Source organism: Notamacropus eugenii, chromosome 5 (assembly GCF_028372415.1).
Source record: "Notamacropus eugenii isolate mMacEug1 chromosome 5, mMacEug1.pri_v2, whole genome shotgun sequence".
Classification (NCBI taxonomy): domain Eukaryota; kingdom Metazoa; phylum Chordata; class Mammalia; order Diprotodontia; family Macropodidae; genus Notamacropus; species Notamacropus eugenii.
The window spans coordinates 57,007,956-57,025,754 of NC_092876.1; the positions used below are offsets into that span (position 1 = coordinate 57,007,956).

At 42.6% G+C, this 17,799-nt stretch overlaps 1 protein-coding gene across 15 annotated transcripts in view; it reads left to right on the forward strand.

Annotated features, from left to right (window-relative positions):
- ARHGEF10L (Rho guanine nucleotide exchange factor 10 like) overlaps positions 1 to 17,799 on the forward strand; it is a 250,377-nt gene that overhangs the window by 178,405 nt on the left and 54,173 nt on the right. For all 15 annotated transcript variants that reach the window (XR_011967038.1, XR_011967037.1, XM_072609073.1 and 12 more), the window contains one exon: positions 10,256 to 10,377. Coding sequence is in view for 13 of the 15 variants with exons in the window: in XM_072609073.1 (XP_072465174.1) it covers positions 10,256 to 10,377 (122 nt within the window). In the remaining 2 variants the exon portion in view is untranslated. The remainder of the gene's footprint in view (positions 1 to 10,255; positions 10,378 to 17,799) is intronic.

Consider the following 17,799-nt stretch of genomic DNA (forward strand, 5'->3'; position numbering starts at 1 on the left):
ACAGCCGTTCTCTGTTAAAAAAAATAAAGAGAAAAGAGCAGTTCCGAAAAATTCACCGTCACATACGTTGTTCTGTACCCACAGTCCCCCACATCTGCAGAAAGGGGAGAAAGTCCCATTCTTTCACCTCATCTTTGGGGCTGGCCTTGGTCCTAGTAATCACCCAGAATCTCTTTTGCTTTTGTTATTGTTTTTTCTGTTTAACTTTTTATCTCAGTAATTGTTTTCCTGGTCTTGTTCATTTACTTTGCACCGGTTCATGTGTCGTCTCTGATTTCTTCATATTTATTGTTTCATACAGTGCAGTAATATCCCATTATGTTCATGTGCCACATTTTATTTAGCCATTGATTTCCCCATCGACGGATACTTCCTTTGTTTCCAGCTCTGCGTTAGCCCAGAAGGATGGCTATTAGTATTTTGGTCTACGTGGGGCCTTGCTCACCCTCTTTACTCTCCTTGCGTTCATGTGCTTGGCCCACTTTTGCCCATCCTGCTCCTGAGAGATTCTCCGGTTGGGCCCGGACCCTCAAGGATGCAGAGCGGCTGTTTAAGAAAAGGGCAGAGCTAGACTTTGAGGTTTTCTCTTCCCTTGTGAGGGGTTCTGGGATGTTGGAAAGCACAGCAGCTTATCATCCACAAAGCCAGGGTACCAAATCACTGGGCGATGTCTGTGGCTTTCCCAGGCAGGGCAGATCCCTACAGGCCCAGAGATGCATCGCGGCTTGCCTTCTTTGCCTTCCCCCAGCTGGTTGCGTTCTAGTTGCCCCAGGCCAGTACCCAGGCTCTGTTTGCTTGCTAGTTCTAAAGACTGCTTTAGGTTTTCCCCTGATAGACCGGATGAAAGGAGGCTTAGAGAGTGGTGGAGAGCCTGGTGACTGATGCGGGCCAGCCCAGTCCCATCTCCTTTCCATTTCCTCTGAAGATGTTCCGTTGCCTTATCTTTATGCTGTTTGGCTGCGGCAAAAGTTTTAATGGAAGGAAATTCATTTGAAATCTTATTTGAATGCATGAGTCCCCCTGGGGCTGGAAGAATTTGTTTTTTTTATTTTGTTAGTTTGTTTTTATCTGCAGTGCCTGGTTATAGAGGAAGAGGGGCGGGGAGGATTGGGGTGGAATCATATAAACCTGTTAGAAATAAAACATGTTAAAGACATTTCTGAGTATAGGATTTTATTCCTTTTTATTTCTTTCTCTCTTTTTTCTTTTTGTTCTGTTTTTCATGGATGCATGCCCCCTGTACTGAACATGTGATGTGCTTAGAGTCTAATATGCTCCTGAGTGAGAATCAGAGAAAGGAGGGAACCAAGTTTAAGGAGATGGGAAGCAGCTTGGCATAATGGATAGCGTTGGACTTGGAGTCAGGAAGATCTGGGTTTGAATCTTACCTTTGGCATTTACTGGCTGTGTGATCCCAAGCAAACCACTTAACCTCTCTGGGTTTCAGTTTTCTCATCTTTAAAATGGTGTGTGTGTGTGTGTGTGTGTGTGTGTGCGTGTGTGTGTGTGTGTGTGTGTGTGTGTGTGTGTGCGTGTGTGTGTGTGTGTGTATGTGTGTGTGTGTGTGTGTGTGTGTGTGTACTCAATGATCCCTAAATCTAAGATGCCTCTGAAGTAAGTGATTCTTGGCACAGCATCTTTATAGAGCCTAAGTTGTGTTGATCTGGAAGGGACCTAATAGGCCATGTAGTCCACCCCCTTCATTTTACAGATAAGGAAACTGAGGTCCAGAAAGAGGAAATGACTAAGGTCGTGCAAGTGGCTAGGGCTGGAATTTGAAGCCAGAGTTGTCTCTAAGTCCAGCATTCTGTCTGCCACACCAGGATAGATTGGAGGGTACAGAAGGTTATGAAGATTGAGGCAGATTCCCAAGATGAAGGGAAGGGTCCAGGAAATGCCACCACCCTTTCCCATGAACCGCAATAGCATTGGCTCACAATTAGCCTGAATAGCCTGCTCTTTGCCAGGCACTGTGCTAAGGGCTGAGGATACAGCGACAGTCTTCTGATCTGGTCCTATCACCCCATTTTAAAGACAACTGAGTTCCACTGAGGGGAAATGATTTGTCCAAGGTCTTCTGAAGTGTTTCTACTACATTACCAAACCCTCAATTGCTCCTCATTGCCTACTGTATAAAATCTAAGCCCTTTAGCCATATATTCAAGGTCCTTCATGTTTTGATAGTGACCCACCTTTCCAGCCTCAGCTTTTGCTATCCCCTGTGCCCCATTGGAATGGAGACACATTGGATGAATCATGTCATTTCGCTGGGTCTTTGTATACTGCTCTGTAAACTGAGAGGATAGGAGTAGATGGTTTCTAAAGTTCCTTGTAGGTCTGCTATTCCTTCTCCATTCTAAAGTTCCTCCCAACTTCAACATTCTATGTTCTAAATCCCCTTCCAGCTCTGACACTCTATATTTTAAGACCCCTCCCATCTCTAACATTCTATGTTCTAAGATCCTTTCAAGTCTGACATTTTCTGTATTGAGTTCCTCTCCAGCTCTGATATTTTATGTTCTAAAATCCCTTCTAGTCCTGAAATCTTCTGTTTTAGAACTCTTCACGTTTTAGTCTCATTATGGTAATAGCCATCTGAAAGCCCCTTCCAGTTCTGACATTCAATGTTCTCAAGTCCCTTCCTCACAAACCCTATTGACCTTCCTCTGTTCTAGTACCATTTCCACATCCACCATTTTGTGTTCTAGGGCCCTCTTCTGCTTGCTCTTCCCCAATATTGCCATGTCCTGAATATCTTCCATGTCCTGAAATCTCAGGCGCAGTAGGAATGAGTATGGTGTATGTAGGACATTGAAGACATTGGCCTGGTTGGAGTCTCAGGAGCATGCTGGAAAGGTCTAAGCAAGTATTAGAGGGCATCCTTAGAGGGATCACCATCTTTTTTTCATCAATGATCACCTTTGAGCATGAAGGAGCAGTGTCTCATGATGGGGATGGTGGAAAGGCAGGGGGGAGGCCAAGAGCCAAAGCCAACAGAGGCCCGTCTCTGTTACTAGCCCCAAGCTTCAGACTGAGCCATTTTGTATGGGCATCAGTGCCAAATGGGCCCTGCTAAATATGGTTTGACACTAAATAAGTTCCCACTTAATGTCAATTGGAAATAACTGCTTTGCCATTCTAACTTGTTCATAATGTCAATTACCCAAGTGGGTTATCAAGGTTCTCTTGCAACAGCTTTTTAATTTGGTCTCAGCCTGTATGCTTTAGCTCTGGGAACAATGGCCCAGCAGATGGAGAGCCTCCACTCAGTTTCCTTCTATCGTGAGAGATCTGAGGGAGGCAGAGGGAGCCATCTGGAGTGAAAAGGTCAGATCATGAAAATAATAATAATAATGATAAATTGCAAAGACTTGATAGGAGGTGGGTGAATAGAACTAGGAGGAGAAAGAGGAAAACAACACAGGGGAAAAGAGCTTTGGCAGTATATGGGAATAAAGGCTTATTTCTGCAGAGGAGCTGATGGTTTGTTCATAGAAAGGACCCTGGAATGTCCTCTGCCCAGCTGTTTCTCCCCCCCTCCTCTGACTTAGGAACCCTGTTGGATTCCTACCAGTTCTTCCATCCTTGAAAGCCCAGTCCAGATACCACGTCTTCAGGAAGTCTTCCTGGATCTCCCTGGTTGGTAGTAACCTTTCCCTTCTGATTTCTCCTAGTATTTTGTTACTACATAGTAATCATGTTGGGGCAGCTAAGTGGTGCAGTGGATAGAGCACCAGTGCAGGAGTCAGGAGGACCTGAGTTCAAATCTCACCTCAGACACTTGACACTCACTAGCTGTGTGACCTTGGGCAAGTCACTTAACCCCAACTGCCTCATCCTGGGTCATCTCCAGTCAGCCTGATGACTATCTGGCCACTGGATTCAGATGGCTCTGGAGAAGTGAGACTGGTGACCTGCATAGCCCTCCCTCCCTCAAAACAAAGTCAAGTGCAAGTCATGTCATTATTTCTCTGATGGCATGGTCTTCTTCGGCAATAAAAGACGAACGCACACACAAGTAATCACGTATTAAATATCTGTATTAGTGTTTAATTCCCACACTAGATGGTGAGCTCCCCGAGGGCAGGGATTGTGCTTTACCAAACTTTATTTTCTTAAAATATTAATAAAAAATGTTTTTTATGAATAATCTTTTATTTTTTAATATCGTCTTTATTTCTGAAATAAAAGTGCCTGGGTGGGGCAATGGAGAGAGCACAGGATCCAGATTCAGGAATACCCATGTTCATATTCAGTCACACATACTTAAAAACTGTGTGACCCTGTGTCTGCCTCCATTTCTTCATCTTTTCAACAGGGGCAGTAATGGCTCCTACCTCCTAGGGTTGTTGTAAAGATCAAATGAGATGATATTTGTAAAAAGCACTTTGCAGGCCAGCTGTAGAAATGCTAACTATCATCGTCACCATCATTACTGTATTATGAATATTATAGCCTCCCCTCATGTCTTACTCCATGAGCCATTCCCTGTAACTAAGATTTTAAAGATACAAACAAAGCCCTTCATCAATGCCAAGCAACTATTAATTGTGCCTAAATGTAGGCAGTAATACACACCCGTAGCCTGCCACCTCTGCAAAGAGGGAATGGAGATGCATTTTCTCAACTCTTTTCCGGAGCCAAACTTGATCATGGTTTGGGTAATTCAAGTTTGCTTTTTTTGGTTTTACATTTCCATCAATCAAGGCATTTATTAAACACCTATGTGTGGTAGGCATTGGGCTAGGGATACAGAGATGTAGAGTGAAATAATTCTTGTCCTCAAGGAATTTGTATTCTGTCAGAGAAGTAGCATGTGTGGAGGATTATGCAAAATGAATACAAAATAAATGTCACCTCGATACTAGGTGGAGCAGTGGATGAGTCAGGAGGACCTGAGTTCATATCTGGTCTCAGACACTAGATGTGTGACCCTGGGCAAGTCATTTAACCCTAATTGCCTCAGTTTCCTCATCTGTAAAATGCACTGGAGAAGGAAATGGCAAACCCCTCCAGTATCTTTGCCAAGAAAATGATGTCACCCAAGAGTTGGATGTTACCAAGAAATGACTAAGTAATAACAAACATACAACTTAATTAGGGAGAAAGGCACTAGGAATTAAGGTTATCTGGAAAGGCATAGTAGGTGGTGATTGGGCTACACCTGGAAGGAGAGGCCTCCGTGAAGCAGAGGAGAGGAAGAACATGCTTCCATGAGGGGAAAGTCCATGCAAAGTCAGTGTGAAGTTCAGTAGACTGTTGGTATATCAAGTATGCACATAGTAGGTGCTTCGCAAACATTTGCTATGCACACTGTAGGGGCTTAACAAGTGTTTGCTGTGGCTTTCAGCACAGTTGCCTAATAGGGGATAGGACTAAGTTAGAATTTCCCGTCAGACATTGTTCGCTCTATATACGTCATTTTGCTTTCCTGATCCTCAGTTTCCTTGTCTGTAGGATAGGGATACCTAACCCTTGTAGTATCTACATTGTAGGCTTATTGTCTGTCTCGAGTGAGGTGAAGCACGTAGAAGTCCTTTGTCAACTTCAAAGCACCATGGGAAGGCCCAAGGTTGTTGTGGTTATTGTCATCAAATATTTGTTGAATGTGTGAACAAATAAAGGAGTGAACATGTGAATTATGTAGCTATCTGACTGGGTGTTGGGTAGGAGGCTGAAGTAATGAACAGGCTGTTCATATCTTAACAGTATCTTTCATTTGCATAATGTGTGTTAGCTTTTCCAACTTGTTATCATTTTATCCCACTCTCCTCCAGGCAATTCATTCAGCTTCTATCTATCCAGGGCCAACTCACTGATCTGGGTCAATCTAGACCATTTGGAATACCTTTTCCTTTGATTAACCCTTAGAATCTCTCTTGTATGTTCTCCGAAGCCCTTTCTTCAGACAAGTTGAAATCAAAGTGGGTTGTTGTAGGAAGATTTTGAACCATAGAACACAGAATGTCAGAGCTGGGAGGGGCTTTAGAACATGGAATGTCAGAGCTGGGAGGACCCTTAGAACACAGAATGTCAGAGCTGGGAGAGCCCTTCGAACATGGAATGTCAGAGCTGGGCGGACCCTTAGAACACAGGATGTGAGATCTGGGAGGGCCCTTAGAACCCAGGGTGTCAGAGCTGGGAGGACCCTTAGAACCCAGGGTGTCAGAGCTGGGAGGGCCTTCAGAACACAGGATGTCAGAGCTGGGAGGGTCCTTAGAAACAGGATATCAGAGCTGGGAGGGCCCTTAGAACACAGGATGTCAGGGCTGGGAGGGCCCTTAGAACACAAGATATCCGAGCTGGGAGGGCCCTTAGAACACACGATGTCAGAGCTGGGAGGGCCCTTAGAACACAAGATATCAGAGCTGGGAGGGCTCTTAGAACCCAGGATGTCAGAGCTGGGAGGGACTTTAGGACGTAAAATGTGAAGATGGAATGATCTTTAGAACAGAGAGTTTCAAAGCTGGCAATGAAGCTTGAGATCCCATAGTACAGAACCCCTCATCTTGGTGAGGAGTTTGCTGTTCACTGCCACCGTGACCTATACAAGGTCACACAGTTCATTCATGGCAGCATCTGGATCTTCCACCTTCTTGCTAGCGTTTCTTGCATGTTCTTTCCCAAAGGGATGCTGAATCCTGTGGTAAAAATGACATTTTCGGTTTGCCTGTGAATTTTCCTTTATCCAAGTTGTTCCTGGGCATTTGAGGCCTGGCTTAGTAATGGGGCTTTTCAGCATTTTTACTGCGGCTTTTAAATGGAGGAGCAATCTTGAACCCCCAGTCCCAGACTGAAGTTGATATTCGCGTGAAAAGAATTGAGTAGGGGGAAGTCTGGTGCAGTGGGTAGAGCCTGGGAGCTATGGAGGCTCCACTTCCATCTTAAGCCTTACCGTTCAGTGGTTTTATGACCTTGAGCAAGATATTCATCCATCAGTTTATTCATCCGTCAAATGAGCGTAATAGTCTTTACTCATCCCAGGGTGATGGTGAGGATAGAGCTTTATACTCCATAAATCACTAAGAAAATGGGAGCTCTCATCATTGTCATCATCAGGACACCATTACTGGATGAGGCAGCTAGATGACATGCTACCATCCTCAGAACATCATCTGGGGCTGGAGTTAGTGAAACGAGTTCAAGTCGTCCCCTAGACATTTGCTAGCAACCTGGGCAAGTCATTTGACTTTCTGAGCCCCAGTTTCCACCCACATCCCAGAATTGTTGTGATGATCAAATGAGACAATTGAAAGTTGTAAAGTAGTACCTAAGTGCTAGTTTTTGTCATTACTGTTGTTATTATTGGGCTTTGAGGTGGCATAGTGGGTAGAGTGCCAGGCCTGGAGTTAGGAAGACTTGCGTTCAAATTCAGTCTTAGACATTTAGTAGCTGTGTGACCCTAGGCAAGTCCCTTTACCCTGTCTGTCCCAGTTTCCTCATCTGTAAAATGAGCCGGAGAAGGAAATGGCAAACCACTCCAGTATCTTTGCTAAGAAAACCCCAAATGGGGTCACGAAGAGTCTGATGCGCCTGAAATGATTCAACAACAAAAATTGTGAGGATGATAAGCATTATTATCCTGGAAGAGAGAGAGCCTCTTGGACTTTGGAGATGATGATTTTATAGCTATGCAAAACCCATGGCCCTTGGCTGATCTCCTTCTTGCTCTGAGTTGGTATATCCTAGCCTAGGAACCCAGCTGTTTGCTGCTACTGCTGAGGAGGTCCAAGCATCCAGAAGGCTGAAGAAGATATTAATCGCAGCTTGGTTAATGAGCCCTTCTCTCCTTCCCATCAGTGACTCCCCATCCTTTAGCTAAAGCTCCAGATCTATAAAATTACAGGAAGTAACAGCTCCTCCATGAGATGCTCCCACGGTTTTGGCTGCCCCAGGGGGCTGCTCCCCTTACCCCAGCACACATCGGGTCATAGGTCTATGGATTTACAAATTGGTGAAATGGGGACTTTAGAGAGGAAGGAGATTGTGTGGATCACAAAGGGATAGAAAGGGAATCTTTCATTATGGCATCGGCAGGAAGGACTTGAGGGAGAGGCCTTTGAGGAGGCTGCCTCAGCCACAATGGGAAGAATCTTAAACACAGGAGATGGGTGTTGGTGGCCTGACTGTCACCATTTTGCTTTGTGATTTTCACTTTTTCTGTGACTCCAGTTCTCTGTTAAATGTTTGGATTATCTGACATGAAAGTTTCCTTCTAGATCTAACATTTTCTGTTCTAAAGACCTAAGGCACCTAGGTGGTATAGGGGATAGAGTGCTTGACTTGGTGTTAAGAAGACCTGAGTTTGAATCCTACCTTCGACCCTGGCTGTACAACCCTGGTCAAGTCATTTAACCTTTCTCTGCCTCAGTTCTGTTATTATAATAAGGGCATCTACCTCCAGAGCTTGTGTGATGATCAAATGAGATCTTGGCAAAGTGCTTTAGAAACCTTAAAGAGATATAGAAATGCTATTATTATTGGAAATGTTAAATTTAGAGTTTTAGCTCTTGGTAAAGATGCTTACAAGCTCTGACTGTCTTTGTTCCGAAGTTCCTTCCAGTTGACATTCCTTTTCTCTTAGTTCTTTGTGATTCAGAACGTGACAATACCAACAAACGAGAACATTTCCATATACAAAGAACAGAAAAACAATTGCATGGGAAGCTGTGAATTTTATCTGGATAGATTGTATTTTTTAAAAATAAGAGTATAACAGGTTTAACACATTAGCTTCAAAGCCATTCTGCTTATCTATCTCTCCCTCTGGACTTCTTTCTGTCCATGCATTTTAAAAAATGATTCAGTGAGACTCTTTTTTCTCCTTTCCCCCACATTATCACCATCAGCCTTCCCACCTGTTTCCCCAAATTAAAAGAAAATTTAGAAAACAAATTTACATGTTGGCCAATGTTTGAAAAATGTATATTTCTTTCTGTACCGTTATTCTATGCCCTCTCTGTCATGAGGTAGGTAGCAACTTCATAATTGTCTCGTGTGTGTGTGTGTGTATGTGTATGTGAATGTGTGTCCATACGTGTATATGTGTATATATATTATACGTAAGATCCACGTTTTGTGAGTGTATTATTCAGAGTTATCAAATCTCTGACAGCTGTTTTTCTTTATAATGTAGTCATTGTATAAATTGTTTCGGTTTTGCTCTCTTTACTCTGCATTAATTCATCAAAATCTTTCCAGGATTCTCTGAATCCATCTCTGTCATCTTTTCTTATGGAGATTCCATAATCTGGTTCTCCAGTTCCCACTTGATGGGAACCACCTTTGTTTCTAGTTCTTTGCTACAACCAAAAGCGCTGCTATAAATTTTTTTGTACCCTTGGGTCATTTTCCTCTTTTTTCCTTGCCTTTGCAGGTAAACGCTTAGTTGTAGTATCACTGAGGTCAAAGGGTATACAGTTCAGTGACTTTATGGGTATTATCTCAAACTGTTTGCCAGACTATTATATAATTTATATATATACGTATATATCCAAGTGTATTATCTGTATATCCGATGACAGTGCATCAATGTGATCATTCTCCCATATCCTAACAATTGTTATTTTCCTTCTTTTGTAATCATTGATAATCTGATGCATGTGAGATGGAACCTCAGGGTTTTAATTCACATTTCTCTTATTATTAGTGATTTAGAGCAGGGTTTTTTTGGGGGAGAGTTATTAATAAGTTATTAATAACTTGATTTTTTTCACTTGAAAACTACCTATTCATATATCCTTTATTTATTGGGGAATGACTTTCCTTCTTAGGAATTTGTCTGTTGCTTAAATCATGATTTTTGCATTGGTATTCATGACTGATTTTGGTCTGTAGTTTTCTTTTTCTGCTTTCTCTCTAGTTTTGGTATCATGAATATATTTGGATCATAAAGGAAATTGTTCTGAGGGCCTTTCTAGCTCTGGCTTCAGTCTTCTAGAATGTTGGTTAGACTGTTACAGAGTTTTCCAGGCATTAGGGTAACCATGAAGGAAGCAGAAGAATTAATTTTCACCATGTCTAAAATTGTTGCTTTCAGTCATCTCTGATCCAATGGAGGAAGAGGTCTTAGTGCTCTAAGAGTCTAGAAACACACTGCAGATTACTCTGTTGGGTAATGCTCCTGGGGTTGGTCTAGGGTTCTGAGGCCTGGAAGGGTTTGAGTGATCTGGGCTTCAGGAATTTTTACCAGCTCTTCCCCCTCCCTCCACCAGAAAATAACCAACTCCTTCCTACTTTGTCCTGTTGGTTCCAGGGGAGGAGAATCAGCCTGGCTGGAAAAGCCCTGATGAGGAGAAGAAAAGCAGAGCTCCCTTCTGGTGCCCCATTTTGGCCTGTTGTATCCCTGCCTTTTCCTCTCGCACCCTCAGCCTTCAGGTGAGTAGATTCTTGGCCTTTCTATGCTGGATTGATGTAAGAAGGAGGTATTTTCTGACTTGGAGAGAGGAGTTGTTGAAAGCAAGAGCTACAACATGGGGCTGAGAGTTGGGGGAGGGCAGGCTTTATCATCTGCTTAAAGTGCGATGCCAGGTAGGCCCTTTTATTGCTTAGTGACTGTTTCCCCATCAGATCAATGAGGATAATTGCTGCTTACTGGAGTTTGGACCATTTGTGCCAGATAGAGTTTTTCTAAATCTTTCTCATTCTACCTTCAGTATCTTTCAGATATTCCAGTTTTCATACCCTCTTCGTTCCTTCTTGATATTATCAGTTTGGATCCCCTTCTCTTTTTACTTCTATCTTTCTCTACCAAAGAAATCTAGTTATCTTTGGTCTTTTTTCCTATACTAGATCTCCAGTCAGTAGGTCAATAAGCATATATTTATTGACCATCTCCTACATACCAGGCACTATGGATGCAAATGGAATGGCTCCTGCCTTCAAGGTTCTTAAATTCTATTAGGATTACACCCTTAGATTAGCCGTATGCAGAATAAACAAAACTAGATAATTAAGGAGGGAGGGCCAAGATAGCCTTTGGAAAGACAGGTGTGGCTTAAACTGAGTCTGGAAGGAAATGATCATTCTTTTCTATTCCCAGCATCTTTAGTCTACTTGAGGGTTAGAACCAGGTTCTCTACTTGTAGTGGGAATTCTTTTTCTAATTTGAGTTGTCACAGCTGACCCGTAAGTGGAACTCTAAAGAGTCAGCAAGTAATTAGGAGAGATATCCTTCTGAATTTGTGATCCTGGGGTTCTGTGGTTTCTGAAGAAGTGACCCGTTGGCAGCTGCAAAAATGAGAGATTGGACCCTTGGGGAGTTCCTCCAAATTCTCTTAATTCTTACTCTTCTCTCCTGTGTAAGATGATGAGGGGCAAGAGCAGGAGACCATAGCTACCTCTTAGGTGCCCAAGAGTAGCCGGCTGTCTCCATCCTCGTTGGGTGCCTAGGACAATGCCTTTCACCTAGCAGGAGTGCTTAATTAATGTTTCTAGAAGTGTTCTATATTATTTCCCATCCTCCTTGAAAGTAGAAGACCACAGTCAGATTATTCAATGATAAGAGTAGCATAGATGATCTTAATTTTCCAGCCAGTGATGTAAGGCATTGCCTCTTTGACCCTTCCTGGGCAAGTGTCCAGTATCCAAGCCTTGGATTGCTTAGGGTAATAAAGTTGTTCTCATCCCAGGAGAAGGGTGATGTTGGCACTGGTTGAGGAGTTGAATTTGGCTTTCTCCTCCAAATCCCAATTGCCTGGGCAGTCTCAATGTCTATATATTTTAATTTGTGGCAGATAAGAACAAAGACTAAATCTTATTGACCCCATTAACTCTAATGGGGCAGGTCAGAGCCACTCGTCTGAGGACTTCCAAAGCCCTTAAAACCACAAGAGAATCTGGGAGCTGAGAGGAACTCCTCACCTTGTGACTAATTCTGAGCATTAAAAGTGGCCACAGAGCCTGTAATAGCAACCAGTTAGCCCAATGCATGGTGTACTTCTTGATTATAAAGCACTGAGTTTCAGACATCTTGCCCATATCAATGCTAGAGTTGGAACGGACTTTAGACTGTGGAATATAAAACCAGGGAGAGCCCTAGAACATAGAATGTCAGAGCTAGGTGGGAACTTGTAGCATTTAACTGGGAAGGAACCTAGAACACATGTTAGAACTGCTCAAAACCTTGAATACTGAATGATAGTGCTGAAAGGGGCCTTAGAGAATTTTAGAGCTAGAAGAGACTCTAATGTTCATTTAATCCAATGCCCTTATTTTTCCAAGGAGGAAACTGAAGTCCAATGTAGAAGTGACTTGACCAAGGTCTCCTGGTGGGCTGGTGGTCAAAACTGAAATTGAAACTCAGGTCTTCTGCTGCTCAGTCTAGGGCTTTTTCTATTATGTTGACAATATAAATGTCAAATTACATATACAAATTTAATACGAACATGTCATACAAAAGTTTTGTTTTAACATAAAATATTCTGTGTAAAGTTATTTTTTGTTGATTAGAGAAGAGGGAAAAGACACTGCCATGAATAGGTGAAATGACATTGAGAAAAACACATGAAAAGCATGGCGTGTGGACACAGTGTAAGTTATAGACGTTCTGAAAGCTGGATATGTAGACAGTGTCTGATAACATAGTTGGGACTATGTTATCATGGGAATATCACAAGACGTTAAGCAACTCAATGAGACCATAAGTTACAAATGAGCCACCTCCATCAACAGAGGGAATTTCTGGGCTTGGGAATTTCCTTATACTGATGAAATTATGGGTGTTTACTGCTTCTCTGTTTTTCCCCCTTAAATGCCAAAGGGTATTGGAACCAGATGTGGGTCATGGTGTCATGACTCTGGAGATGGAAGAGGAACTCAGACATCATCTAGTTCAACTTATTAATTTTACATATAAGGAAACTGAGGTCCAGGAATATGAAGTGACTTTTCCAAGGTCATACAAAGAGTAAGCATCAGAGCCAATGTCCCTTTAGGAAAGGCATGGCTTATCCTTCACCTATAGACCAGCCTCACGTTTCCTGACCAGCAACAAGGCATCTCTCCTCCTACTTCCTCTCTTTTTCTCTGATATTTCCCTTTCAAGGACTTTCTAGACATTTTAAAAAACTCTAGTAATGTAGTTTTTTCTTTAATTTTTATTGGTGTCTTTTTCTCTACACCTCAGTCATTTGAAGCAGCAAGGGGGCATGTAGTTGAAGGCAAGAGTTCAGATGCTGGGAAAAGTCACTTAGCCTTTCTCAGCCTCAGTTTTCTCTTCTGTAAAATGGAATTAATCATAGAACTGGCCACACAGGACTTTTTATCAGATGAGATAGTCTGTGGAAAGTTCTTTGCAAACTTTCAAGTGTTATGGAAATGTTAGCTATTTACTTTCAACAGATTGAACCCTCCCTTGTGATAAAACAAAACAAAACAAAAAGCCCTGTGAAACCTGAACGTGTAATCTGATCCATCCAGCAGGGTATGCAATATTCTGTCCTACTAGCCCCCCACCTCTTTGCCACGAAGGATAAAGTATATCTGTTCTCTGGGGATGTCTTGAGTTTTTCATTTATTCTGAGCTAGACTTCCTCCTAGGGGTCTTTCCTTTTATATTGTGGTCTCTATCCGTTCTGCTTCTTCTGGTCTTCCTCAGCTCAATCAGGATTTCCCCTATATCTCCGAATTCCTCTTTTCTTAATCCTTAATAATTTGTCATTATTTTCCTCAACTAGAGGTTTTTCCATCCATTTCCCAATTGATGGCCATGCACTTTTTTCTAGTTCACATCAACTGCAACGTTTCTCCTATGACTCAATCACTATACATCTATTAAACACCTACTGTATGCTTGTCTCTATGCAGAATATTTTGATGTGTTTGGATCTTTTTTTTTTTCCTTTGGCTTTCTTGGGGTATATGTCCAGTTTGTAAGTCTTACTGCCTGTACCAGGTTTTGGGGATTTATCCTGTCCTGCCTGGTATTGATGGCTGTCTCCTTATAAGGCGCACAGCTTCAGACCTGGAGGTGACAGTTGTTGTTTTCCAAAACAGCTTGATTTGTTGTCTTTACTGTCAGGTTACAAGTTCCTTGAGGGCAGGGACTGTCTTTTGCCCACACTTGGCACATTTCCTGGCATATGGTAGGTGCTGGACAAATGCTTGTTGACTGACTGATTGACTCACTTAAGGGCTAAGCTAGAATCTTAGATTTAGAGCTGGAGGGTGACTTAGTCCCTTCTTATTCCAACTCACCTGTTTTCCAGATGACAAAGGTGATGTTAAGGGACCTGTCTATGAGTAGTAAAGTAATAGAGAGGCTGGATTCCAACCTAGGACCTCTGACTCTGGAGACCTCCAGAGGTAAGAATGAGGAGTAGAAGGGGTAGAGGGAGCCATACTTCAGCTCAGTATCCATCATTCATTTCAGTTTTGCAGACTGAACTGAAGTTTTAAATGCCTACTGTGTGGTGCAGTGGATAGAGCACCAGCTCTGGGGTCAGGATGGCCTGAGTTAAGATCTTACCTCAGACACTTACTAGGTGTGTGACCCTGAGTGAGTTCCTTTACTCTGATTGCCTCCCCCAAAACAAGCAAAATAAATGCCTACAGTGTGCAGTAGTAACAACAATACTTAGCATTTATAGAGCGCTTTGAGGTTTGCAAAGTACTTTACCTTTACATCTTATCTCATTCGATCCTCATAACAACCCTGGGAGGCAGGTGCCAGCATTACCTCCATTTTACAGTGGAGGAAACTGAGCCCGACAGAGGCAAGTGGCTCTGGGGTCACACAGCTAGTAAGTGTCTGAGGTTGGATTCGAACCCAGGTTTTTATGGCTCCAGGCCCAGCACTCTATCCACTGTTCTATCTAATTTCCTTTTAAGGGCTTTGCATTTGGAAGAACAACTCAATACTCTGCTCATTTGGCACAGAGCTGCTAGAAACAAATTTATTAATTACCTATCCAAGCATGGTTTCTTAAAAAGAGAGAACAAAGGGCAGTTTTCTCTGCTAATGGAAAACCTCGCTCTGACCTGAGCCTCTTCTAATTACAGTTCATATTGTTCAGGAAACAAAAGGCAAATTCCACAGAAAGACTCAAACACGAGTACAAAAATCAGTTTCAGGGCTTGACTTGCCATGCGGAACTCTAGTAATGTTAACGTTGGGAGGTGCATGCACCCTTGAAAGTGTAACATCTTCGAGGAAAACGAGCGTCATGTCCAGAGCCCCCTCCCTCCGCCGTTTTGGTTGACAGAGAGAATCTGTTTTTTCACCCTGGTTAAAGCTATACTCAAGAGATACTTCTCTTAATTGACTTAAACAAAGGTATATCTATTTCTAGTTTAGTCACCACAAACTAGATAAAAATTTCTTAATTTTCTGGGAGATCCCTTACAGCAGGATTGGATTGTCTTCTCTTGAAAGGGCTGATTGTCTTTGATAAGGATGAAACAAAGGATTTATGACTAGGACACAGTCTCCTTGGCATTAAGTCTTCTATTCAGAGGAAAATGGTAATGGTTTTTTTTCTCTATTCAGGAGAAAATAAAGGCTTTAGATTAGGACACTAGTCTAAATATTTTAAAAGAAATTTTAAAAGAATTAAAAGAAATATTATATCTTAGTTTTTTAAAAGAAATTGGAGGCCATAATGGATATGCTTCTGTGCTAACTGTAGGTTATTGTCATGGGATGTCTTTTGTGGGCCTGGATAAAGCCTTTTAGGGATGTTCTTGGAAGGTTTTTGAAATAGACGGGAAGTTAGGTCAGGTGATCTCAGAGGTGCTCTCCAACCTGAATTCTTGGACTTTCCTACCCAGATTAGAAGGTCTTAGCACACTTGATGCAGGTAGTGGGACCGATCCAATCAATTCTTTTTTTTAATTAATTGATTGTGGAAATTACAGTGGCACTTTAATTTTTCCCTATTGTGGCTTGGGAAGCAGGAATTTGTCCATTGTAATGGATAGCTAAGTATTTTTTAAAAATATATTTAATAGTATTTTATTTTACCCCCAACTGCACATACAGACAATTTTCAACATTCATTTTTTGAAAGATTTTGGAGTTCCAAATTTTTCTCCTTTCTTTCCTCCCCCCTCCTCAAAATAGATTATACATGTGCAACCATATAAAATATATTTGCACATTAGTCATGTTGTGAAAGAAGAAATAGGACAAAAGGAAAAAGAAACATTAAAAAACCCCAAATAGTAAAAATAGTACGCTTTGATCTGCATTCAGATTCCATCCTACTTTAAGTGTGTGAAGGACTAGCAGATGGAAGATGGATTAGTTTTATTCTACCTGGCCATAAAGGTGAGAGGGCAGGACCATAAGCCGGGTGTTGAAGCTCCAGAGAGGCAGATCTCAGTTCTGTGTAAGGAAAACTACAGGTGCTGTCCAGCAGATAAATGGGTTGTCTGGAAAGCAGGGAGTCATCCAGGTGGGGAGGTCACTAGGATAGGGCTGGATCAGTAATCAATCAGTTGATAAACATTTATTAAACACTGACTGTGTGCCAGGCACTGTGTGCTAAGTGCTAGATTTGCCAGAAAATATCCAAGAAGGATTTACTTGTTTGCATCATGGATGGACATACCTCAGGGTTTTATTTTGTTTTTTTTAACTTTAATCTGTAAATTGGATCATCTGACTGCTGTCACTTCTACATCTGAGATGTTTTTCAATCTAGGATTTTATGTTTGGGGCCCTCCTTGGGTCACCCTTCCTCAGTGACTTTGAATTTGTGGGTGCCTCTGGAGGCAAGAGGGACGGGAAGGAAGCGACCCCAGGATGCCTCTGAGTTGGGAATTTGAAGGCTATGGGGCTCCCATCAATAGTCTATGTGATACTTCCTTTCTAATGTTTGGTTTGGCTGGATGCCTGCCTCGAGAAGACTGTCTCTCAGGTAGGGGAGGCGGGGGAGGGTCCACCATCTGCTCCTTTGCTCCAGGGAGGCCCACACAACATACTCTTTTGGAGCTTTCTGGAATACAAAGACTTACAGGCTGAGAATAGCTTTGCTCCTGGGGAGGGCTGTGCCACCTTGTTGGGGGTGGGCTGGATCCTGCTGTATTTGCAGGAGTATTGAATATGGGTACCATTGATGGTTTCAGGGATACTCCCCAGCGGCTGTTCTTAAATCCACCCTTCCCTGATTTATGCGCTCTCTCTCTCTCTCTCTCTCTCTCTCTCTCTCTCTCTCTCTCTCTCTCTCTCTCTCTCTCTCTCTCTCCCCCCTCTCTCTCTTTCCCCTCTCTCTTTCCTCCCTCTCTCCCCTCTCTCCTTTCTCTCTCTCCCCTTTCTCTCCTTCCTCTCTATCTGTCTCTCTCTCACCTGCCTCACTTTCTGTGATGTCTTCACTCCCTCCCTCCTCTCATCTCACTCCCTTCCTGTACAGATGTGCCTCAATCAGCTCTCCATCATTAGAGTGAATTAGGTCTTCCAAACATTGTCAGGGCCTCATCCGATTACTGCCAGTAACAGATGCAGTATTGTTGACTTTCTGGTTATGGTTTCTTGTATTCCTTCCATCCTCCTTCAGTAATGGAGATAAGTTGTGGAAGAGGAGGGGTGATAGAATTTGGGAGATAACAGCTTTTGCTAGAAATCTGGCCTGAGGGTTGGATTTAATTAGACCAAATGGCTGAGTCCATTTCTCCTGGGAATGCTGGAAAGGTGTACCCAGGTAGTTGGTTGGTTATATTTCAATTCGACCTTTATGAAGGGCTCATTGTGTGTAAGACTTTATACTAAATTCAACTTGTGATGCTTCAGGGGGGTCACAGAGCTGACCCTGGGTTCTCGAGGTCTATGCCAGCAAGCATACAAGGTCTGGCTGTAAAGTC